Consider the following 26,227-nt stretch of genomic DNA (forward strand, 5'->3'; position numbering starts at 1 on the left):
TCTGTTCATTTGGTAACAAATACCTAACTTAATTAATGATGTATTTTTAAGCTCAGAAAAATATCTCGTAGTTAATAATATAAATGAGTGTTCGATTTTTATTTTTCGCATCATAGTATTTGCATTACCTATTTGTACAATATAATAAATTTCAAGCTAAAAATTTACAGTCGTAAAAATTACGTCAAACATTATTTTGCATTCATGAATATTCAAAGACACTTAAAAAAACTTACTTTGGCTCATCAATTTTTTTTAAAACTTGTTCTAGCAGTAGGATTGGATTTACATGGGATTTGGGAATTGGTTTTAGTTTCTTACAGGTTTAAGTCATTATCATTTTGCAATAGGTACCTACTAAGGTTTGTGTGAAAGATTTTATTTGGAAAATCGACCGGAAAAGTCGCGGATTATGTCCCCGATTATGGGGATTATGTGGGAATCGGGGATAGGTACCTACTTAGTAAACATCGCCCGAGCGAAGGTGTAGCGGCTCGCTAGTTTTATAATAGGTACTTTTATACAAGCTCTTAGTTCTAAATTATGTTAATATGCGTGCTAACTTCCTCATAAAAAAGACTTGTAACAAAATACCACAAACACTACAGATTAATAAAAACATCTTATAAAAATTCCATTAAGAACTAAAAATAGATTCTGTAGGTTATTCTTTTCGGCTCATCCATATAAATCTTTATTCGTAAAAACTTGTTCTAAACGCGTTTTGCCACGCTCTAACTGCTCTAACCATAGAGCGAAACTGTTATGGTTGTGCCTAAAATTACGGACTAACGCGCCATTAAATTCGAACTAGGTAGATAAAACGCTGATATTATGCGAGTTTGGATTGAGGATAGACTTTATTCTTTCACAAATATTCCACTTTTCAGCTTTGAGCCTGTTTCAGACCGTAAACGAACTTTCAGCTTCGCGAGGAAAGTTCTTTGCGAGGATATGGAGCCATCGACTTTGCATTCAGCTGCCCACAACTATATAAGCCCTGTACCTCTACGTACATCTTCAAAAAATTCAAAATGCAAAAGCATTTATTTCGACAAAACAATTTCACATCATCATCATCATCATCAACCTGTGGATGTCCACTGTTGGACATAGGTCTTCCCTAAAGAGCGCCACCACACCCAGTCCTCAGCCTTCCTCATCCAGCCACTTCCCGCCAGCCTCTTTATATCGTCGGTCTATCGTGCTGGAGGGCGTCCCACACTACGCTTGCTTAAACGCGGTTTCCACTCAAGGAATTTCCGGCTCCAACGGCCATCGCCTCTACAACAGGCATGACCTGCCCACTGCCAGATAGTGTATAGATACATTTCACATAGGTAGTGCGTAGAAATTGGGGCCATCCCAGTAAGTGACTAGTATGTCTACTAGTTGGTACTTGTGGCAGGCGGCCTCTTAACCATACTAAGCTCCAGGTTGCCAAAAAATCAGACTACGCTCTCCCTTGCCGCCAAAAAAAGCAACGTCTATATTATCTGAATTTGAATATCATTTCTTTACTTTCGATGGACACTGGTCGTTAAAAAAAATACGTCTCCATTATGTATCAATGACAGCCCTCTATGTATACAGAACATGCATGGAGAATAACGAGACATCGGAATACCCTTCTGCTTAAATGCGGTGCATTTGCCCAACGAGAAGCCTACATTGGCTTCCCAGCAACGCTTTCTGGGGTTATCGCTGACCTAGGTGGACTATTTGATTCTGAAATGAACTCAGCTGGCTGGAGTAATTCGGCGGGGAGCCACACTAGCGGTATCACGTGCAACGGACAGAAAAGAAACTAAGTGAAATATAGAATAGGTAAAAAAGAAGCCGATGCGCGAGCGACTCTTACAGCCACGAGTGGGGCAGCTCGTCTCAATCTACAGCTGATGATAAGTCTTCCTACTCTTCCATGGGTGACTTACGTAATAACCAAGTCAATACTTACTCAGTTCCGTATCGCAGTCGGTGTATTCGTGGTTGCAGTCGACGGTGTAGGCGGCGGCGGCGACGGCCAGCGCGCACACCAGCGCCGCTGCGCATGCGGTCCGCGACATCACCGCTTCCGCTCCATCTGCGAAAAACATCATAGAATTATGCTTTAGTTTTCCTTAGTTTACTAAAGGTAAATAAAAGTATCTCGCTGAATGTAATGCGTAAAGGCGCACTATGACTACGTAGGTCGTAGGCCATAATAATATGCCCTTGTCACCGGAAATCTGTTGAAGTTTTATGCTCTTGTTGTGGAAAATTTGAATGCATTTCTTTGAAAAAAAACCCCAGCATCAAGGTTCATCTTAATTTTGCTATGAAAACAAATTGCACAGATGTATAAAATAGGTAACTTACTTAGTTATGTTTCAGACAAAATAATTTTATTTTTTTTATTTTTGTTTATTTGAAAGTAATCAACAGCGTAAATACATAATTATTATTTAAATTTAAATCTAGGTATAACAGAAGGCCAAAAGAGATTACTTAAAATTATAATTAAACTATTTTAACAGAATAGAGTTAGAATAAATGTAGGTATATACAATAATAAAATAAAATTACAACAGTGTGTGTATGATTGTATGTGTGTGTGTATGCGTGTGTGAGTGTGTGCTTATGAGTATGTGTGAGCGTGAGTGCATGTGTGTGTGTGTGTAAATGGGAGTGTATGATTGCATGCATATTTAGATGTTAGCTACTTTTTTTTGTTTTACGATGATAGTTTCTTAATTTCTTTTTAAATTTATTGTTTGATAGGTAAAATAAGTCAAACTCAGCGAACTGATTGTTATAAGTACGTACCAAGCGTGGAATTATAGAATTTCGCGCATAATTTGAGTTAGATTTGGGAACATTTAGAAGGCGCGTGTGACGCGTTCTTAAAGGTTGAGCATTAAATGAAAAGGCTGAGAGTAAGCTAGGACAATCGATTGAGCCGGTTAAAATTGCTTGCAGTAACAACATATCACATTGTTCCCTTCTATGTTCCAGTGAGCCGATACCGTAGTGAGTACACGCTTCCTCATAACTATTAAATTTTTTAAAGTCTTTAAAAGCTAAGTATTTAAGAAACTGCCTCTGTATGGTTTCAAGCCTATGGGCATATATTATGTATTGAGGCGACCAGATATTACACGCATATTCTAGAATACTCCGGACATACGCGAAGTAAAGTGTTTTTATGCATTCCACATTACTAAAAGAACGGGTTACCCGTTTGATGAAACCCAATTGTTTGTAAGCTCTATTTACTACCTTATCAATATGGACATCCATTGAAAGTTTAGTATCAACTTGGATACCCAGATCTCTAACGGTAGTCACTCTGGGTAAGTTTGTGCCATTGATTATGTAGTCAAATTCAATTATATTTATTTTACGAGTCAAAGTTATATGGTGGCACTTTTTAACATTAACTGAGATCCTGTTCCTTGCGTAGTATTCTGTCAAGGCATTGAGGTCTTTTTGTAATTTATAACAATCTTCAATGGAACGTATTTTGGCGAAAACTTTTTTGTCATCCGCAAACATTAAGTATTGCGCATGGTGGAAGCAGCTTCCAATGTCAAATATATAGGCGTTATATAAATTAACGTTAATCGGGGAAAATCCTATACACAATAAAAATATAAAATAGGTAACATTCAAAAAGCTACCTTCTATATTATTATCATTTGTCAGTAAATGTGGAAGTTGGGGACCTCCATCTTACCGGGCGGAGTTCGGATTACTTTGGATTAACAGAATATCGAGGTCGACGAACTTCCAGTGTTATAACTTTTTACCAAAGTTTATTAGGTACATAATACGACAAATGTTCCAGTAAATCAACTCTGTTTTTCTGAGAAGCAACTTGGTTTCTGAGGAAATAGTACGCCTTGTTTTTATTTATTTTCACCGTTGCGTTGGTGCAAACAGGCTGCAAAGTAGGTAGGTTAGTTTTGAATTATGAGTTAGTTACAGCTAATATTCGAGAAAGATTCAGGAAGGATTATATTAGTAAAAACTTACAAAAAATTTAGGAAAATAAGTACAAGAAAACTCGCACTGGGTTACCGCGGGGGCTGTCTGGTTGTGCCGGGCGTCTCCACCCCGATTGCTATCTCGACCTGTCGCGTAGGTACTGTAAGCATTCGGTCCCGAAATCAAACAACAGTACCCTATACCTATACTACTATCTATTCGGTCATCAAACATCGACATAACAATGACAATGATTTCGTAAATGTACCATTGTTTACGTGTCTGGAACTGTATCATTATTCATTAGGTAGGTATAGGTTGTCGCTTTCGTAGGAGGTCGTAGGTACAGAACGTAGGTACCTACCTACTCATATACTCATCAAATTGAATCGAGTGAAATCGAAATTAATATTATGATTTGAATATGTGACATCATTTTGAGATACGATTGTTACGAAAGGATTACTTGCACTCGATACAAGCGTTGCGTAAGTTATGGTTCTCAAAAATGCTAGGTAGGTAATGCAAAGTTCATTTTTCTTAATGCCGCGCCGGGGATAGGGCAATCTCCTGATTCGCTACACCTAAGTAAGTATTTGAAAATTCTTTCACAATTTCAAAGGTAGGTACATTATTCCATACCTAGGCTAGGTATATTATAATATTGTACAGTTCAACCCGAGCGAAGTCGGGGCGCGCCGCTAGATATCAATATAAAGCAAGGTTCGAGGGAATTCGACGGGAAATGTTCTGCTTCTATGACATCCAAGACATTTAAATAATCTCCGAAACGACTGCTGCGTCGATTTCAACTTGATATTTGCAGATAAATGGAGCCTAGAGAATCGACTAAGTATATAATAGCCCAGATTAGCCCTAAAAGGACTATTATCATCCCGAAAAACCAAGGTCTTCTATTTTTTAATCCACACGGACGAAGTCGTGGCCAATAACTATAGAGGTAGGAGGAGGCAAATCACAGCGCGCAAACTAATACAGATTCGATCAACTTTTAAATGTTTTGACAAAATAATCACACCATAAATAAAATATAATCTTTACATCTTACTGTGCCATATTGATCAAACGGCGTACACAATGGGTTACGAAATCTCGGTGACCAATTGAGAAAAACCTCGAGGTGCTTTTTACGTGGGAACTACGTGGTTCTCAGCGTGGAAACTTCATTAAATACAATTTACTATTGCAATACGTAGGTATGCTTGTTTAATTGTTTAAGCATTTAACAGACAATGTGCGATAGCGACGCTTAATGGCAGCGGCACGGTAGGACGTCACACTGAAGACTTGCGACGGTGCGTGGTCTTCCAACATCAATGCTTGCGACGTTGGCAAGAACAGCGTGATGACGCTCAAGCTACAAACCGCGCTGTTGCAGGCTTGAACTAATAATTGCTGTCCCGCACTGCTGTGTAGCGTGCTTCATAACTTGTACTAGGTACTAATCGTTCGTGTGATACATTACGTAAGTATCCTTCCATAAGTTTTTTAACAGAAACTGCTCGTGAAAGTGTGATAGGAGCGCGCGTCGCAAGACTCGGGAGCAGCTCGACTACGTAAACGATATCAACGCGAATGCAGCGGCACCAGCGAAACTGTCAAACACTCGCAACCATAGCAGTTCATAGGCAGCTTGGCGCACGCCAGGCAGTGAAAACCGAGTCTCATCGCATTGCGTCGTCAATAATTTCGCTGCACCAGCACCACTCACAGTGTAGATACTATTATGTCATATGTGCCAGCATCACATAGCAGCAGTCAGCACCCCGTCGCGATTGCGTTAAGTTCGTTTACAAAGTACATTATGTAAGATTTGAAAAGAATCACTATTCACTACATATCACAGATTTGAATAGAATGCGACACGAGATGCGCAGTGGAACATCTTCATAGATTTCCTTGTTTATATTACTAGATAGTAGATACTTACTTTTAAAGCTTACTCTATACACGCTGCCGCCGCTTACAGTCAAGTCTGATCAGGACTTTACTGCTTTTACGACAATGTTTTAATGATAAAGCAATGATAGTTTTCTGTCTAAGTTATCTGTGTAATCTGTTTGGAATGGTGCGTTAATTGGTCATGGTGGTTCACGTACCAATGAGGTACGTGAACGGTGTAACTACCTACCACCATATCCAATTAACGCAGGTATCTAGTGGCCATTAAGAAAATGAAAAAATCGAAACGTCAGCCGCTTAGTTTTTTTCGTTAAAATTCTTTGGGTAATTGAATAAGTTTTTAGCCATCAGTTACTTAAGTTGTGTACAGCTTTTGCCAGCCACTTTTAATAGTTTGACTTTTGTAAAATTAGAGGAAAATAACAATCTAAACCAACCTTAACTTATGTACCTATGTATTAAAAGTATAGGTAGGTACCTACTTGTAACTATACCTACCTACTAGATGATGCCCGCGACATCATCCACATGATTTAAGGTTTTGAATCTCATAGAAAATCTTTCATTTTCCTGGATAAAAAAGTATCCTATGTCCGTTTCCGGGAGGCAAACTATCTCTGTATCATTAATTCTAACATTAGCATGGATTTTTTAGTTCGTAGGAGACACAACCAACACAAAGTATGAACGAGGAAACCTCTTTACTTACGAGTACCTATATTATTGTTATTTTTTTAGCTAGGGTACAGTAAAAAGAGCGCTTTTTTACTATCTTTTGCATTTTTTTTGCAGTTTTGAAATTCTTGTCTACGTTTTGGATAACACCAGCTTGGTACAAAATAGCGTGAACATGTAATAGGTATGCCGTATGATTAATGCGCTTGTCCACTGTAACTCGCAGAGCGGGCGCGAGCGCGATCAGGGTGTGTTCACGTAAGTCGGTAGGTACTTTGGTTTTTCTTGTTTTGAAGTTAATTTTTTTAGGCACGTTGCTTGGACGATTTTGGGATGGGTAAAAACTTCAAAATCACGTCATCGACATGCTAATTTTATTATAATTTATTCCTGAACTTTGTAATGGAAGTATTCTTTCATAGTTATGTCGGTAGTTTCCACTGCGTGCCAATTTGTTTTCATTTGCATCACAGTTTCATTGTTTGTTTGTAATGGCAACGCTACGGGAAGCGTTTGCGCGCTTTGCCTGCGTTTCTACCCACTCACCAGAACGTCACTCGCCAGTATGTTGTACGGGTCGATACCCGCCATCATTCCGCTTACCTGCAGATGCTGCTTGCGATGCGTGGAACTGACGAATGCCAGACAACCCGTGTGAGAGGAGTTGATGGAGCAGTGGGAGGTGGCTCCACCAACGTCTCTGTTACATGGGCCTAATTGGGGGAGAGCCACCCGGTCATCGATGCACCCGGTTACTTGCTCTTGGCGTGGTTCCCGGGGGCACTTTTTGACTCCCTACAGGTTGATTATCTCTGTCCCTGTCTCTCGAGCCTTTTTTACCTTTCTGGAGCAGACGTTCTACTCTACAAAAGCTGGACAAACCGGAAACAATCGTGAAAAGCCAAATAAATCCGGCTAAATACTGGTAGGTAATCCTACTCACGGGTGCATTTTGAACAAATTGCACGCTAACGCGCCATCGCCCGCTGATATACGTGAACACGCACCATGACAGCAGACGGTGTGAGAACAATAGCTTAACGTGGTCACGTGTGGTGGGAGTGGTGGGAAGATTAAGTTGTAAAGAAATCAACCCCAATAGCTGGCTTCGTTTCGCCCGACGTTGTGCAAACTGGGTTTGTATGGTTTTCATTGTAAGTAGGTACGAGTACGTAGTAGGTACATTATAGTAATAAATTAATAATTATAGAGTTTCTTTATAATTTTACAAAACGTTTGATACTTTATTAAGAAGGTGGTATAACTTGACACATACCTATCATATCTATAGAACAACCCTGCATTAAATGAAAATGTAAATGATTCAAAATTGGAAGTGATTCAAAATTTACTAATTTGAATAAAAAAAAGTAGAATAAAAGGTGCTACCTATATTATAAGCTCCCATTAGACAGAAACAGATTTCTTCGTCTGTCATTTACTTTCTATATCGTGATATCGCCTATCGTCTGATAGAATTTTTATACTTAACGATAAGCTCACGTTGACACGATATCGCTCGGATACATTTTAAGCACAAAAAGGGAGGTACGACACCTAGAAAAATTAACTCTAAAATTACGTTATTTTATTAATTGCGAGAGTATTGTTTTGTTTCCATCGGGAGTTTCACGATTCTTTATGATTTTTGATTCAGAAATGCTACACGATCATTACCAATGTCGTGTCGTTCCAGTGTAGACACGTTGAAAATACATTCAAAATATTTGGAATAGTGTGACCAGACAAAAAAAGTAAGTAAAAACGATTTCTTAAAACATAGAACATGCATTCGTTAGCAAACTTTCACCTAACATTACTTCTTTGGGAATCTTTTTTTTATATTTTACGACTGCGATGATAATTTAATTATTATGTGAACGTTATTGTATGATGGAATGAAATGGTTTGGTGGATAAAATTTTTAATTCGATATGCTTCAAAAAAATTCTATTTGCTAAATTTTATTGACTTTTCGCGTGATACGGAACACCCCTCGGAATTCACGCTTTTGCAATTCGTCGATATACGCAGGCGTGTGTATTCATACGGTGTATGAATATAAGCCAGTAACCTGAACAGGTAACTCAATCAAATATTTATGCAGATTTTTAATAAGGAAACCCTATGAAATTATTGGAATTAAAAAATTTCGAAGTTGTATAGAAATACGTGAATAGCCTCAACGATCAAGAAGCGGACTGGAATCTCAAATGTTGAAGGTTCAAACCAAACCCTTTGCACTATTGTCGTACTCTCTAGTCTGCTTACTTTTAGAAAGGGAAGGGAAAAATATGTCCATTATTCCCTACTAGATGGTTAAGCTGTGATAGCCTAATGGATAGGATGTCCGCCTTCTAATCGGAGGTCGGGGGTTCGATCCCAGGCACGCACCTCTAACTTTTACGAGTTATGTGCGTTTTAATAGCTTGCTTTAACGATGAAGGAAAACATCGTGAGGAAACCTGCATGCCTGAGAGTTCTCCATAATGTTCTCAAAGGTGTGTGAAGTCTACCAATCCGCATATGGCCAGCGTGGTAGACTATGGCCAAAACCCTTCTCATTCTGAGAGGAGACCCGTGCTCTGTAGTGAGCCGGCGATGGGTTGATCATGATGATTATGATGAGCTGGTTTTCCCGCCTTCGACTTATTTAGTTTTCAATGTTCTTCGTTAACCTCCACTTTAATTAATAGTCTTATAATGATAGTCTTACATAATTCATCCATTTGTCCTAGTCAATAGGTAGGACTAATGGATGGTAGATTCTTCGTTCGTCTTCCGTCTCATGATACAAGCAAATTAATGGATGAAATATTATAGAGAGGTAGAATAGCTGCATATTTCAAATGCCTAGGTATAATTCTCAACGTAGGAATGCCATTAAAACATGTAAGTACCAACCTATCTAGTTACCTACTACCTACGTTACGTCTACCTATTTAGTTTTTCATCTTCGTTGATTGCAAACATCACAAACATGGCAAAAAGTAATAGCATATGGCGAGATCCGCAATAGTCGCAAAAGGTGTGTAACGATTCGGCCGCATAGGGCAGATCGAAGAAACGATACCTACTAAGTATCTACGTGTTTTGCAGTGATTTGAACCAAGAATAAAGTGAAAAGTAAAAATGCAGCTATATGATTGTAGTATAGTCGTGGTGGTAGGTAATGATTTGTCTCTTTCTCGACTCGAGACCTAAAAGTTTGCTTTGGAATGATTGCCCTCTGTCCTTGTGTTTGCTAACCACACAACGACTCTGAGAATATCAAAGACTCTGAGATAGAACACACATCATAGAGAGATTACCATCAGGATTCATGACTGTGCAATACGCCCGTGCGATATCAAGGCACATCCAATTCAAATATACCTACTGTTCCGTACTTTCGATTAGTTTTATATTAAGTGCAGTGGAAACTCGATTAACCGGACTAATTGTTGTCGTTAGGGATTCGGATAATCGAATATCCGGATAATCGAATGTATGAAGAAAAGCGGGCTTTGTAGGTCACTAAATACCTAATAGTATTTTCAATTTTCAAAGTAAGATAACTATACCAAGTGGGATATCATATGTAAGGGCTTTGCCTGTAAATTCTAAAACAGATTTTTATTTATTTTTATGCATAATAGTTTTTGATTTATCGTACAAAATGGCGGAAAAAATACCCGAGTATGGAACCCTCGGTGCGCGAGTCTGACTCGCACTTGGCCGAGCAATGGATAATCGCGAATCCGTATAACCGAGGGCCGGATAATCGAGTTTCTACTGTACCTACTAAGTAGTTAATTTTCCTAGCACAAACCGCCTTCATTTCCAAATATTATAATATGTAGGTATTATTTTAATTACCATCGGTCAGTGTTGGAAATATTGGCCACTTCTAAAATCGAACGGTCAACCAAAAGCAGCAACACATCAGCAACACCACAGAGCTGTCAATACGAATTTGACACAGGAGGCACTAACCGACAGTTTCTAAATCCCATCAGTTTTGGTGGTCAGATCCCCTGCAGTATCAGGATTAAGGAGTTGGAATCTAATTTTGTTTATGGGCCAATGTCACAAAGTTTCTCTATCGATTAAAAAAAATACGCAAATCGGTTCGATTTAGGTGAACATAGGTAGAAAAACACAACTCTTCCTTTTTTGAAAGCTGGTTAAAGAAGTAGCTTATGTTACTCCTTAGTTAATCCTGTACATGTATGTGCAAGTCCTGTCAAAATCGGTTCAGCCGTTCTGAAGATTAGCCCGTTCAAACAGACAAACAGACAGATAGACGAAAATTTTAAAAACGTGTGATTCAGTTATGGTACAGTTAAAATAAACATATGATTTGAATATAAGGTACCTAGTTATTTCGATATTACAGACAGACACTCCAATTTTATTTATTAGTAATATACATAGAAGTATAGATAACATCACCTGTTGATTTCCTTTTTTAGGTAGACCCCTAGGCTCTACTTACCTGGGTCCCTGGACCGTGAACAAAAAGTTTCCTTATTTCACTATTAACAAAGTTCACAATGGAATGGCATACTATATTAATTGTCCTGCTATTTGATTCTCAAATATGTCAAGATTGCTTATCGGCTGCCTATTGAGAAGAGTTAGCAGTGCAGAACTAGTCTCCTAGGTAGAAAAATATTTGCTTTCAAGTTGCATAGAATATGATAAAAAGATTAACGTAATTTTGTGTAATACGTCGTTGATGTAGAGTTATAAAAAAACCCCGGCCAAGAGCGGGTCCATTTATGCAGGCCATAAACCGTCGCATTCGCGCCGCCTAAAATTACACATTCGAAACAATAAAAATGCCTCCACGCACAAAATTTAATAATGTATGACCAGAAATATGTATAAACAACTTAACCTCCAATCCGGGTTTATTAGTCTTGGGATGACCCTAATATGAATCAAACGCAGTTCCAATGTCCACAGTCTTATATTCAGGTACACTTGTCACATCCACTTAGTTTATATCTAGCTTAATTAATCACCTAGTACTTATATCTCCCTTAATTACTTTTATATCGTCCCTCTTTTTACTCCCGCGCGCTGTCACACCTCCACTGACGGGTGACAGATGCCAGGTTTTCTGTGTTGCCCACAGTCGTCCATCCTGCTCCAGATATGTCCCCATATCTGACCACTCGGCCTTCCAACCGAGGGTAATGCCCTCATACCCAGAACTCAATAGGAGCAACATAGAATACCTTAATATTATAATTAATATGATTAGTATAATAATTCCTCTAACAGATCAAAGCTAACATTGTTAGATTTAACAAGTGCACAAAACAAGTGCCAATGAGACCTACAAAATACTGGTATCAATAATCATTATGTACATTGCAATCAACATCTGTAAGTCTAATTCTTATAAATACACAACAAATCACACTGAGATAAGTAAATAGTAATACTATAAGTCATTCTGATTTAAGCTTGATATTAAGAAAATTCTATAATCTAGTTATTGTTAGTGATATACGTATACAACCAATTCACAATAGTATAATCAAATATTGAAATCAACACAATTTATGTTAATACTTAATACAAGGAAATTATAGTGAAATCAATAATTTAATTTTTAAATATTATTATGAACTACATATTCTTCAAGTTTGTATTTGTATTTAGTAATACGTGAATAAATATTTGCATGGCAAATGTGGCAATACTAATTATGAGAATTATAAAACATCTTTGGTAAATTGCATTTAAAGCGAATAAAATATAATCAAACTTAAACAAAACAACAACGAGGAAAGAAAAGAAGGATGGTGAATTATCACCAACTTGAATTCTGAGTGCTAAGTACTCTATGATTTTAAACCATGTCACTATCAGTTTTCAATTAAAGTAAGTTTGTTTGCCCTTTCCTTCTTACCACTGTAATGACATGAATTCTAATCCTACATAATGCTCTAATGCAACACAAATACAATATTTTCACTAGTATAAACATTTTAAGAGATATGGTAAGTGTTGTTGGATCCCATTGACCATTACTAACACTTTATACAAAATTAATCACAAAGTTCTACAATATACCAATGAACCTAACTACTTCTGTAGACTTCATAATTTCTTTAAACTTAAAAATAAATTAAAAGAATATCTTATAATCTAATGTTCTCATACAATTGATAAATATTTGATATGAGTTGACCTTGATTATAATGTCTTTGTAGTGTTTCATGAATTACCAATTTGACTATCGTGAATTGACATTTAATTATTCTCAAGTGGTACCTACTGATTGACACCGTTGAAAAAAATAATAATATTACAATATAAGTATGTAACGTAAAACAAATAATAAGAAAACCATATGCCAATCTTTAATTGCATATATGTAGTATTATACTAAGCAATATCGGTAAGTATATGAATAATGATTGTAAAATAATTTTGCAGACCAGAAAGGCAGAGATGTCGGCACAGATATTATGTGACCATATTTTGTACTCTACTTGAATAACAATAAACGATAATTACCTATCAAATTGAATTATTGAATATTGAACCTATGTCTACGAAATCAAGATAAATAATATGGTTAAATGTAGTTGTTATTATTAATAAGTACTAAGATCGAAACAAACCACAATGTATTCTAAGGAGACCCCAATAATCATATTATAATAATATAATATAATATATTTATTTATTTAAACAACTCAGTACAGTAATCAACTCTCTGGAATCCTGACCCCTAAACTAGGAAATCCCGTGTCTTAGGGGCCAGTGCCTTCCCAAACATAATTTGAATAGTTAATAATTTACAGCTAGGTATTACAACTATATAAAATAAATAAATCAACAAAACACAAGGTTAAAGCGTGAAACAAACCATGGGACGCGTCCGTAAGCTATGGCTAAGAACCGCGATTGTAATATTATTTCAGAAATTTAAAGAAACATGAATCCACTAATTGATAATGATACACAGTACAGATCACTATGAGATCTACAATGTGCACAATGTAATCCTATATTTTCAAATAACTGAGACGACTGCCTCTGACTCTATCTCGATTGTAGTACAACAAATACTATTATTAATATAACAAAATAAGTCACAATTATGTTAGCCAAGGTATTATTGTATTATTATAAACTCGTTACCCGTGATGCCCCATATCATCCTTGCACTAGGGGTAGATGCATGCATAACTGTGTCTACCATAAGCCCCGTAAGTGCGATAGAGAGCGCAACAGACGGCGTTTTGTTGCCCCATTTTATTGTCTCGCAAGCAACGAGTCCTTGATGGCACTATAGACTTAATTGATGTAACATACAATAAAATCTGATTTCTGGAAACTTCCATTCTTGTACATTCTTGAGCGCGTAAGGACGAACGATGCCAGAGACCCTCGTCCTCTTATGATAATATGGTTAACTTGAACACGGTGATTGAGGACAGACAGCACCCAACACTGCACCAACCCAGCGTCATGCTGAGCCGTGAATTGCTGCATCGGTCACCGTTGCTTGTCTCGTGTCAGTGTGTGACAAATGAATGACAAAGATGTAGGAAATTATTTCGTGATACATTGGTGTACTTATACGCTTTGGTAACATATCAACGATCCATACATTAATACCTAGCGAGTGAAGTAAGCAAGCCTTCGTGCGCGAACTGCTTATATAGTCTATTGGAATATATGTTACTTGAAATAGTATTTAAGAATTTGCTCTGTACTGTGCTGTTTCCACCAAACATCAACGTAATACAATGAGTGACTGCGAAGATGTACATTAACATGAACCGATATTTAGCATTTACAATCAGCATGTCATTTTAGATCTACTTTAAAGGGTCTATACAACTTCTACTACGTACCGAATTCAGCAAGACATAATTAATATATTATTACTGAATACGTCCATTATAAGAACTTTAATTTGAATTTAAGTAACCCTTGAACATTAGTATCTGCTAGAACAGGTAAAGTGATTTCCAACCATGATATCTACTTCTGTACCCCTATTCTGTAGATAAATCTATTATTATTAATAAAAAGGATACACCCTTTCCACTTGCCGACCGAGTTTGTCTGCTTGTTTTCCATCAACTTAACTGGACTCCCTCTTGTCACCATCGCGACCCGATCAGTTGCTGAAGTTCATACTGAAGATCACCGTCCACTCGCATCGGGATTATCGAATCAGGTTTTACCAGACTATTATTGTTCGTCATTTTTCAGACGCTTCGTCAGCCGTTTTCCAATTCGTTTGTTGGTTCTTACTAGGACCAGCTTTTGTCACCGGAATACGATCCATTGTTTACGTTAGTATTGCCACCTTCCATTTGTCATTCTTGATTCCTTATTCTTAGGTTTATATTATAGTCAATGCTGCCCTCCTTTGGCACGATTGCTACAAAATCTAAAATTTCCACTTGCTGTATGTCACAATTGGGACATGAATTAAATTTTCCAATAACAATATGTCTCATTTGGAACATATAAAATAGACAACCTTTGACACAATTGGGACAAGGTATATTACATAAACTATTCTCAGCAATTACCGCTTATCACACCAGGAATAAGTCCATACATAAGTCGGTATTCTTTTCTCTCATTTGCCGGTTGGTTCATCATAAAATATTCTCAGGAATAACCGCTTATCACACCAGGAATAAATCCATACATAAGTCGGTATTCTTTTCAACTATTCTCAGGAATCACCGCTTATCGCACCAGGAATAAGTCCATACATAAGTCGGTATTCGTTTCCCTGATTTGCTTGTTAGGTTATCATAAAATACTCTCAAGAATCACCGCTTATCACACCAGGAATAAATCCATACATAAGTCGGTATTCTTCTCTCTTATTTGCTCGTTAGGTTATCATAAAATACTCTCAAGAATCACCGCTTATCACACCAGGAATAAATCCATACATAAGTCGGTATTCTTTTCAACTATTCTCAGGAATCACCGCTTATCGCACCAGGAATAAGTCCATACATAAGTCGGTATTCGTTTCCCTTATTTGCTTGTTAGGTTATCATAAAATACTCTCAAGAATCACCGCTTATCACACCAGGAATAAGTCCATACATAAGTCGGTATTCTTCTCTCTTATTTGCTCCTTAGGTTATCATAAAATACTCTCAAGAATCACCGCTTATCACACTAGGAATAAGTCCATACATAAGTCGGTATTCTTTTCAGATATTCTCAGGAATCACCGCTTATCGCACCAGGAGTAAGTCCATACATAAGTCGGTATTCGTTTCTAATATTCTCAGGGATCACCGCTTATCACACCAGGACTCAGTCCATACATAAGTCGGTATCCTTTTCTCTCATTCACTGGTTGTCAGTTTGTTTAGAGTCTAAAAATAATAATCACATTTATAACAATGACACGTTATATCATAACAATATTAAACACCATTTTTTTTTTAGCCACCAGAAGCGATTATTTGTGTACAGTCAATAGAATGAATATTATAGTGTCAACGGTTATGGCAAACCCGCTAAGTGTTTGCTCCCTTAATACCTCATTTGATTAATCTTCTTCTTAATTTGCTTTATGGCTTTTAGTAATTTGATTAATGATTTGAAAGACTAGTTATCGAGACTACTGAACTCAATACTCAAATCGATATTCTCAACGATTTGTGGAGTATCTACAGTACTAAACATCTTTAGTTCACCGTGGGCTCTACCGCGGTTGTTTGACAGCTACAATGTCACGATCGCAATCATCTCTGATTGGTTAATGCTCGCTCACTATTGGCCACAATGCATTGTCGCAACAAGAATCGCACAAATTCAGCCAATCAGAACAATAATGATTGATGCAGGTTTTAGACAATCGCCCTACGTGTAATGTCTGCAAGTGATAATAATTGTGCAACTCGTTTGAAATTTTAATATAATTTAAGGGCACACACACAAGAGAGCAATCTGTCTTTTGTTTATAATAATTATATTAATAATTTATTTATTTAGTAAAAATATGCATCTCATAAGCTCCTTTTTCCAAAGTCAAATAGCTAGTCAAAATTTGGGCAGTAAAAGTAGGGAATCCGTTTCTCCACTATTTATCCGATGGGGCTTGCAAGGTTAAGATTTACACTTCTCTGTATACTGACAATTTCATTTCTTATTTCAGCTCTAAACCTAAGTCAGAGATCGAATTATTCGTGTATTATTTATACCCGATAAACAACGATATGATAAAATTATGTGTTAGTAGGCTATATAAAGAAATACAACAGTCCAGACCCTGTAATACATAACATTGCCACCAGTGGCGTGCACAGAGTTCGAAGCCAGGGTAAGCATTAGTAAGATAGGCCTTAGATACACCTTATATAGACCTACTGAATGGCAGGTCATAAAGAAAAATGGGCACTGGTCATTTCAACTAGGGTAAGCAGTACTTTTATGCCTCTATGAATTGCACGCCACTGATTGCCACAGTCATTGCCACTTCATTTAATAACACCTTCGTAACTCTCTTTTGTTATTAGAGACACATGTTTCAAAGTTTCCTTTACTCGTACATAAAAATTGAACTTCGTAACTTAGTATTTCTTTCGAATTTCTATTATTACAGCAGATAGTATCATCTATTAAGTTGGTAAGCCAATCCAATAATAACAACAGTAAATATGATGTACTTGGTAGTTAACCTGTTGTTCAGTGCGTGTTTTTCCGAGGTAGTAAGTACCTAAAGGCTTTGATTTATGATAGCAGATTGTACAACAAGGGCACCAAACAAGCCACTTGAGCAGAGTTGAAGAAATGTAACAATAATATTACTATAAGTACATATCTATAGATTGATCGAAAAGAGTAGGGATTAAATGAGGGTGCTGTAATGAGTTTGTAGGTATAGGTCGCAACCTCAATACAAGTGCAAAAGTTCACTGGCACCATAGAAATTACATACATTCTTTCTCATCCATATGTCATTCAGAGAGACTGTTGTTTACCTATAAATACCTTGTGCATAACAGCATGAAACGCACTTTAGTCCTCTTATAGCCAGCGTAAAATAGAACCTTACGAGCATGAGAAGTGGAAACGTATTTTTATTTTATTATTATTGTTATTTTCCGAATTCTAAAAATCACGAATGCATGTCATCTATTAGTATAAGAGGATGTCAGCCACTAGTGACTTTATATGAATGTGATAGCCCATATAATTTTACCTTTTTAATTATAAAACTCTAAGAACATTTGAAAGAACCACTGTTATGCTGATAAATAAATATTTTAATTCAATTCCATTTATTTATTTTCATCTGATCTGATCAGTTAAATTCACTTTAGGTTAATATAATAATGATTCAATTCATTTTCCTTTCATAACCTCACCTCTCCTTAAATGGTAGTTGCAGCCAATGTAATTTATAATTTTCACAAGGGTGAGCAAGCGGAACAAAAGTACATACTAGCACTTAATATAAATTTTATTGGTATAAGAATCAAATAAAATTCCAACATCCACATGGCTACTTTCGTGAGCATGAGTGTTGTATGTCTTTCTGTTTCTGGTATGTACATAGTTAGATTAATTCAAACCTGATATTTCATACCCTATACCTACTAGGTATTCAAAGTAATCTAATAACTCTAATTTGGTCGAATAAGTAAACCTACAGATTCAAAATAGGTTCAATGTTACCTACTTTATCTAGTGGACCAATTAATTATTTATTAGCTGATCCACCCCAGGTAGAATTTTCCAAAATCTTTTCTTTGTGTCTAGTAGTAGCTTAGTAGAGAACTCAAATCATATTTGATTATGCAGGGCCTGCGGGTTGATCTATGTCTGTCAGTACATAATACAGACTATTCAGTCGGTAGATAGGTATTAAATGGGTGCATCTAGCAATCGACTCTATTAGTCTCCCTATCACTGTCTATCATTCTCACAACCATACCATGCCTACCATAGACCCAAATCCAAAAATCTTACATTAAATGGTAGGTTATGAAAACACATGCACCTGACACATATTTCAGGCATTCTATCCTTAAATTGTACTAAAATATTACTATGTGTATAGTTAAGTATGTAATTATTTAATTAAACAAGAGTAACTACTCATATTGAGACTATTCAATTCAAAGTTTTAAGACTTTATTTTAGTTACTAGGTAAACTAGATTTGCTTCAATTAACCATAGTAGTATTCAGATGTTTCTTACCTTCTTATTACTGTATTACATAACAATACCTTGAGGTTACACCCTCCATCATAATGAGGCAGGCAGGGATGGCTTTTTTTTCTTTTGTATCATTATAACAGGCCTCACACAAAGAGTTACTGTGTTCTTATCCGATTCATGCAGGTACATGACTGCTTCTAATCACAACTTGAAGGTTATGTGCACTTCTCCACCACAGATGCCGGCCAAAACCACTTGTTCATCTCACATTCGTCGACCTCATCGTCAAGTCGGGGTCACAGGGTCGTGGACATCATCAGAAAAGTTGTCGAACATGAAAAAAATGGTAACAGTTGAATAATCTCGAAAATATTGCATTTAAGTGACACCAGTATCAAGTACATACCTACTTGATTATATCAGACCCCTGTATATAACCCAAATTTTGCACTAAAACCATTGATTGACCCATTGATGTAGATATGACCGTTGTTATTGTAAGATTATTATTTTTTATTTTTAACTAAAGCACATGTACATATTTCTTTTTTAAAATGATTGTTGAATGATTTAAATTAAGACTTGAATAAAATTATATTGTCAACATTACTTCCTAGATAGATAAAGTTATATATAAATGAGTTAAGTAGATATTATTCATTCTAAATTTTCACATTTTATTATGCTATGATAATGTACTATAGGTAATAATTTGCACACTCAGTTATTGGTTGAATGTGTTAGATCAAAACAGATTTACGACCAAATTGTACCACATTCTAGCAAATAAACTCTACTTTTTTATTTCTACATTAGCTCATGTATCAAGTACTTACCTACATAATAATCTAATTGTTTTCTTGATTCTACTTTAATATAGGTAGGTGCCTATTTGGTTTAAAGTATTTGATATCACTTATTACCTTATTTCGATTTTAAAATACAAGGTGTTAGTACTACGGTGCGTTGCATCCAGTCTTGAAATTAATACTAATACTACTTATAACTTCATAGATCAAATCTTGGGCTAGGTATGTTCCTACATAATAATCCATTAAAGCGGTCAGAATAAAACTATAATCCCTTACTTTGAACTCTCAAATAAGTCATAATGCTGATATCTACTTACTATTAATAATTATAGCCTTCACTTACTCTGTTCTAAAAGTATCAATTGGTAATATTGTGACTTATCAAATACCTACTTAGGTATTTTGATGCAGTAATCTTACATTAGGCACTCTTAATATTCACCCATGCTTTAATGAACATCCACTGTAAGAAGGTAAGTACACAGATTCACCGCTTTCAATACAACCTATGGATGCATTGGACCCATCGACCTACGTACTTCTGCTTGTTCCAGACAGTATAAGGTGCTTTCCTCAAACCAATCTCTTGAGTAGTTGCGTTGGAGACAAGTCCTCCAACTCGACACAGGTCTACTCAAGTACTCCCAAAGTAATAGTGTAGCACCATTGCAGTTTGTATGTATTTCATATTCACTTTGTTATTCGTTCAGGTAGGTTTCTTCATATAATTTCCGATATAAGTACCTAATAAATATGTTGCTATGCGTCTTGTACAGGCACTTTTAACATCTTCCAGGATAGACCCGCATTTTTGGGCATGAATCACATCCAATCTTCTGATATAAACAACTTAACCTCCAATCCGGGTTTATTAGTCTTGGGATGACCCTAATATGAATCAAACGCAGTTCCAATGTCCACAGTCTTATATTCAGGTACACTTGTCACATCCACTTAGTTTATATCTAGCTTAATTAATCACCTAGTACTTATATCTCCCTTAATTACTTTTATATCGTCCCTCTTTTTACTCCCGCGCGCTGTCACACCTCCACTGACGGGTGACAGATGCCAGGTTTTCTGTGTTGCCCACATATGTATGTACATTGTACACTACAACAATGTTTATAGCTCGATCGATCGATATTGGTTAGTTCACTAGTTATGTGCCTCGACTTTGCGATGTAGGTACGTTGGTAGTAGAGATATTTGCAATTAAAATTTGCCCATCACTATGCTAAACTTTACATTTTATACTTCAGTTAAATAATTAAATAATTCAGATCTCGTTTTTATTAAGTACTTTTTTCCCTGAATTTTCCCTCCCCCAATCGAGTTTTTTTTTGTTTTTCTTATGTTTATTCTATCTGTGAAAACTTGTCATTAGCTTCAATCTTCTTCTGTTTTTACCTATTCATTTTTTCATATTAGCTGTAAGTTTTCCTGTTAAATAAAAATAAAATAAAATTTTAGAACGCATTATTACTTATTTATACATTGATACCGTTTAGCCTATAATCTATGCCAATGAGGTTAAAATAATATATGCTACGCATATGAAGTAGCTCGGATACCTTGGCCTTTTGCATCCTAAACAAAAGTTCCTCTTCTTATTAGGGTATCCCAGGCCCGTAAATTTTTGAGTGGAGATCTTTTCCATCCATTTTTTTCCAGGAATAATTACAGTAAAGTTGGGCTTTAATATTTTTTAAACTGTAAATTGGAAGCTTGAAAGACCTTCCGGTCTCCACTAGGTGGACGAAGACAACAAACGAGTCACCCTGCTGCCCGTGAATTCAGGCGGCACAAGACCGTGGCGTGTAGAAGTCCTACATACATAAGAGATAGCTCTTATGTAGCACCTACATAAGAGATAGCTCTTATGTAGGTATGATATACGCCACGGCACGCCATGGTCAATCGATAGGTCCACTCTCCAGCAGTGGACGTCTATCAGTGGACGTCTATCTACTGACAACCATAATGAAACTGTACCTATATACCGTACATACCCAGCTACTACTTTGCAGGCAAAAACATATCTACTTAGGTAACCTGCCAAATGTGTAGGTATATCCATAATAATATTATAAATGCGAAAGTGTGTCTGTCTGTCCGTCTGTCTGTCTGTCTGCTAGCCTTTCACGGCCCATCTGCTCAACCGATTTTGACAAAATTTTGTATAGCGGTAGCTTGCATCCCGGGGAAGTATAGGCTACTTCTTATCCCGGAAAATCAAAGAGTTTCCACGGGATTTTAAAAACCTAAACCCACGCGGACAAAGTCGCGGGCATCATCTAGTAGGTTCATAATTCAAATAAAAACAAAAATAAAGGTTCTATAAAGTGCAAACAAATAAAATTTGTATGTGTCCTTGGAAGTTTGATGTAAAACAGGTCTACATGAGTATGTACAAAATGTATATTCGGAGGTATACAAAGGTACCTAACCTACACGTTAAGGTCCACTCGTGAGGTCAAACCGCCTCGCATGCTGTTCAAAAATCATAAAAGCTCGGGATGTGAAACCTGTGTTCGAGCTTAAACTTGTTTATTTGCTTTTTCTTTCGAATAAAATGTCTTCAAATTACAAACGGCAAATGTTCGATTCAATACAGCTCTCAGTTTAATGCTTTCGAGATCGAAATATCAACTTTTGTAACATGTAAAGGAAGGTATATTGCGATATATTACCTATTATGTGTATGTTCTGTAGTACCTACGGAATTATAATATAATTCCATGCACTGTATATGCATACCGTACCTAAATATTTAAGACTGAGATTTATATGCAGTATAACTTTGACTCTATAGATGGCAGCCGGAATGCTTTTATGTATAAGTCCCGCAAATTGCTATTGCGCTGGAACCATGTCCCATTAGCATCGCCATGACTTCATTTTGACGTCAGCCGAAATAAAAATATACCATCAGCTCGAAACTTCAGTTTAGTGCTGACGTCACTAAAATAGCGACCACGCGCATTAGCAATTTGTGGGACTTATACCTATACAAGTTTTTATTTTTGGATTGGGATTTTGATACCCGAAGTAGGTAATGTGGCAATGATTTTTGACTACTCAAAAGGGCATTTTAAAAGTTTAGCTATTTTGAATAAAAGTTTCAATGGGGCTAATTCCTTTGTACACAATCTCTATACTAAACTAAAATGGCACGTCTAAATCTATTGCTATCCCTTTCATAATGTTGCTTGCGGAAAAGGATAGCACTAGATTTAGACCTGTTAATTTAGTTTAGTTTAGAGATTGTGTACAAGAGAATCGGCCCCAATGTCCATTTCTAAGTTAGAATTGGTTTAAAGTAAGTAAATTTTAGGTAGGTAGTCAAAGCATGTTTGTAGTTGATAAATTTTCCACTGGTGTGGGATCTTCATTAAATGTGTAAATTACGAAAGAATTTACGATTTTTAAATCGACTGTAAGTATATTCATGAATTTGAATTACATAGTCTGGCCGCGTGATGTAGCTCGGGTCATTGTGAATTTGAAAGACACAACTAGCCTATTAATGATTTTTTGTATTAGGGTTACTACTAACTAAGTAAGACGAACAATAATTAGGTATTACTTTTAAAAATAGTAACTAAATACCTACTAATGTAGGTACCTACTTAGTTACTATTTTGTTGTAATAGTACGCGACAGATCGAGATGGCAATCGGGGTGGCGACGCCCCGTACAGCCCCCGCGCTAACCCGGTTCAGGGTAGCGCGGGTGACGTGCGCGTGTGCGGGGCGTCCCCCCGCCTCATACCCTGAATGCCATCTCGACCTGTCGCGTACTGTAATAAAGTAGATACAGTTAGGTACTTGGTTGTTGGAGGATAGACAGCAGGGGTAACAAATTACGCTACAATTATCTATTATTATTTTTACCGGAAAACGATTTAATAACAGTTATATTTACTAGACAGGGCTGGTAGATTAGATTATATTTATTTGCCACAAACTAGAAGTGTTTTGTAAGTATCTTGGTATGTGTGTAGGTTTTACCGACGACTGTAGATAATACGAAGAAAAACCGGCCAAGTGCGAAACAGGTTCGCGCGCCGAGGGTTCCGTATTACAGTGGTATTTTTTCGACATTTTGCACGAGAATTCAAAAACTATGATGCATAAAAATAAATAAAAATCTGTTTTAGAATGCACAGGTAAAGCCCTTTCATATATGATATCCCACTTGATATAGTTATCTTAGTTCGAAAATTGAAAATACTAATTATTAGTTTTATGACCACAAATTCACAGTTTTCCCCTAAAGCCAGCTATAAGATCTACCTACCTGCCCATGATTCTAGGTCAACGGGAAGTACCCTATAGGTTTCTTGACAGACCGACAGACAACAAATTGATCCTATAAGGGTTCCGTTTTTCCTTTTGAGGTATGGAACCCTAAAAATTGAATCTGTCGTTGCCAACCCTGGTAACATACCGGTATGATAACGCGTTAGGTATGAATACCAGTACCTACCTATTTATTTAGGTATTTCACGGCGCTATCTAGCGTGAGTATTAACTAGATAGGTTTTAATTAGGTATATTTATGTGTTACTGTTCACTAAGTTTCTTCAACATAAATATTTTATTATACAACATAGTAACAATAAATGTTACTGTTATGTCGAATAAGTACGATGTATCTGAGCTGAGCAGAATAAATTTTTGTACAAAACTTAGACGAAGAAAAATAATACTTACTCCACGAATATAAGACGTATTTTCATATGATTATAAATAACAACAGGATACGAAAGATGTGTGAAAATTATGCAATCCAAAGTGTACTCGTAAGTACCGTAACTTAAACAGGTACGAAATAATAATAAGTAATCCGGTAGCGTCTGTAGGTACAGTCGCGCATAGTAAAAGCAGTTTTACGATCTATAAAGCCCCTATGGTTTGGAAAAAACACAAATATACAATTCTTCGATGCAAATGTACGACCACGACCACGTGGGTATGTACAATACGATTGTAGTACGGAACTCTCAGTGAGCGAGTCTGACTCGCACTTGGCCGGTTTTATTTCTATTGAAATAAACTTTTGTACCTACCTAGTCTTAAACCGTCGAATGCTACCACTGTACACTCTGGCTCAAATACATACTATCCTTTTGGAAAAAAATAAAGAAGTATGATGTGTTTCAGGATTTTTGGAAATTCCACCCCCTCACTCAATTTCAAAAAATCGTATATAGACCTATTGTGAGTTGTGACGTTCAGTCGTGACTCGTGAGGCTGCTTTGCGTCTGCTCAGGCCTTAAGAAAATTGCAACTGTGTAAACAAACCTCTTTTCTACGAATTTTCCATGATTCAGTATCTAGGTGCATTCCTGCATAATCCTCGTAACAATTTATGTATTTAGGTACTTTCACTACATTTAACAATTAATGAGGTCAGAAAAAGGCTGATTCAAGTCAAGTGTCTGAATCTAAATATGTAAAAGGAAAAGTTGACTGACTGACTGACCGACTGATCTATCAACGCACAGCTCAAACTACTGGACAGATCGAGCTGAAGGGTATAATTTGGGTTGCCGGTTACAAATGAAGAAATACGTGTTTCAGGATTTTTGGAAATTCCGCCCGGGCTTCGCTCGGGTCAGCTAGTATTCAATATAGACGGTAGGAATTCTTCAGAAGTTTTGATTTTGCAATCTTGCGATGGATACTTCACGGTCCATACATAGGTAGGTACTCGTAGTTCGCGGTATTACCACGTGCGTTGACACATTGGCCTCGGCACACATGGGAACCGGCTTCAGTGAGGGACCGCTGACAACCGAATCAAGTTTTAATAAACGGCAAAATACCTATATGATTATACCTAGCGTATTACCCACAATATAACTCACGTAGATTGTAGCTAACTACAATATATATAGTAACATGTCAAGGTTTTGTGCAAATGGTGATTCTAACGATACCCCGTAAATAAAATTAAATCTGTTCAGGCATTTAGAAGTTATCGTGGAATAAAGAAACTAACTTACATACATACAGACATACTTACAGGAACCGTGAAAACATACCACTCTTTTTTAGGGTTCCGTACATCAAAAGGAAAAATGAAACCCTTATAGGATCACTTTGTTGTCTGTCTGTCCGTCTGTCAGTCAGTCTGTCAAGAAACCTACAGGGTACTTCCCGTTCACCTAGAATCATGAATTTTGGCAGGAAGGTGTGTCTTATAGCAGACATGAGGAGACAAATCTAAAAACCGTGAATTTGTGGTTACATCACAAGAAAAAAATTAAAATGTGTTCATGAACAGTAAGATTAATATACCAAGTGGGGTATCATATGAAAGGGCTTTACTAGTAAATTCTAAAACAGATTTTATTTATTTTAGGCATATAATTTCTATTTTATCGTGCAAAATTTCGGTAAAATACGATTGTAATACGGAACCCTCAGTCTGACTCGCACTTGGCCGGTTTTTTGGGCAGTGAAATAGATAAAAAGACAATAAAACCCGTTCATCATACAGTTCTCGCATATGGAAATTCTTAGCTATTTAGGTAGCTTGGCAACACAGGTCGACGAACTAACGGCGTCTCTTAATCTAAAAGTAATTATTATAACTGACCACTCGGACATTATCTGTACCTAGCGGATTATTGAATATGAATTCAGGTTGTTTAATGACATATCGCATTTCAATCTTA

At 36.6% G+C, this 26,227-nt stretch overlaps 1 protein-coding gene across 2 annotated transcripts in view; it reads right to left on the minus strand.

The window, feature by feature from the left end:
- The window catches only part of sas (stranded at second), a 48,008-nt gene that overhangs the window by 18,072 nt on the left and 3,709 nt on the right, over positions 1-26,227 (minus strand). For both annotated transcript variants that reach the window (XM_034977994.2, XM_034977993.2), the window contains exon 2: positions 1,958-2,083. In XM_034977994.2, coding sequence (XP_034833885.1) covers positions 1,958-2,066 — 109 coding nt within the window. In that variant the 5' untranslated portion in view covers positions 2,067-2,083. The remainder of the gene's footprint in view (positions 1-1,957; positions 2,084-26,227) is intronic.

This window comes from Maniola hyperantus, chromosome 18 (assembly GCF_902806685.2).
Source record: "Maniola hyperantus chromosome 18, iAphHyp1.2, whole genome shotgun sequence".
Taxonomy (NCBI): domain Eukaryota; kingdom Metazoa; phylum Arthropoda; class Insecta; order Lepidoptera; family Nymphalidae; genus Maniola; species Maniola hyperantus.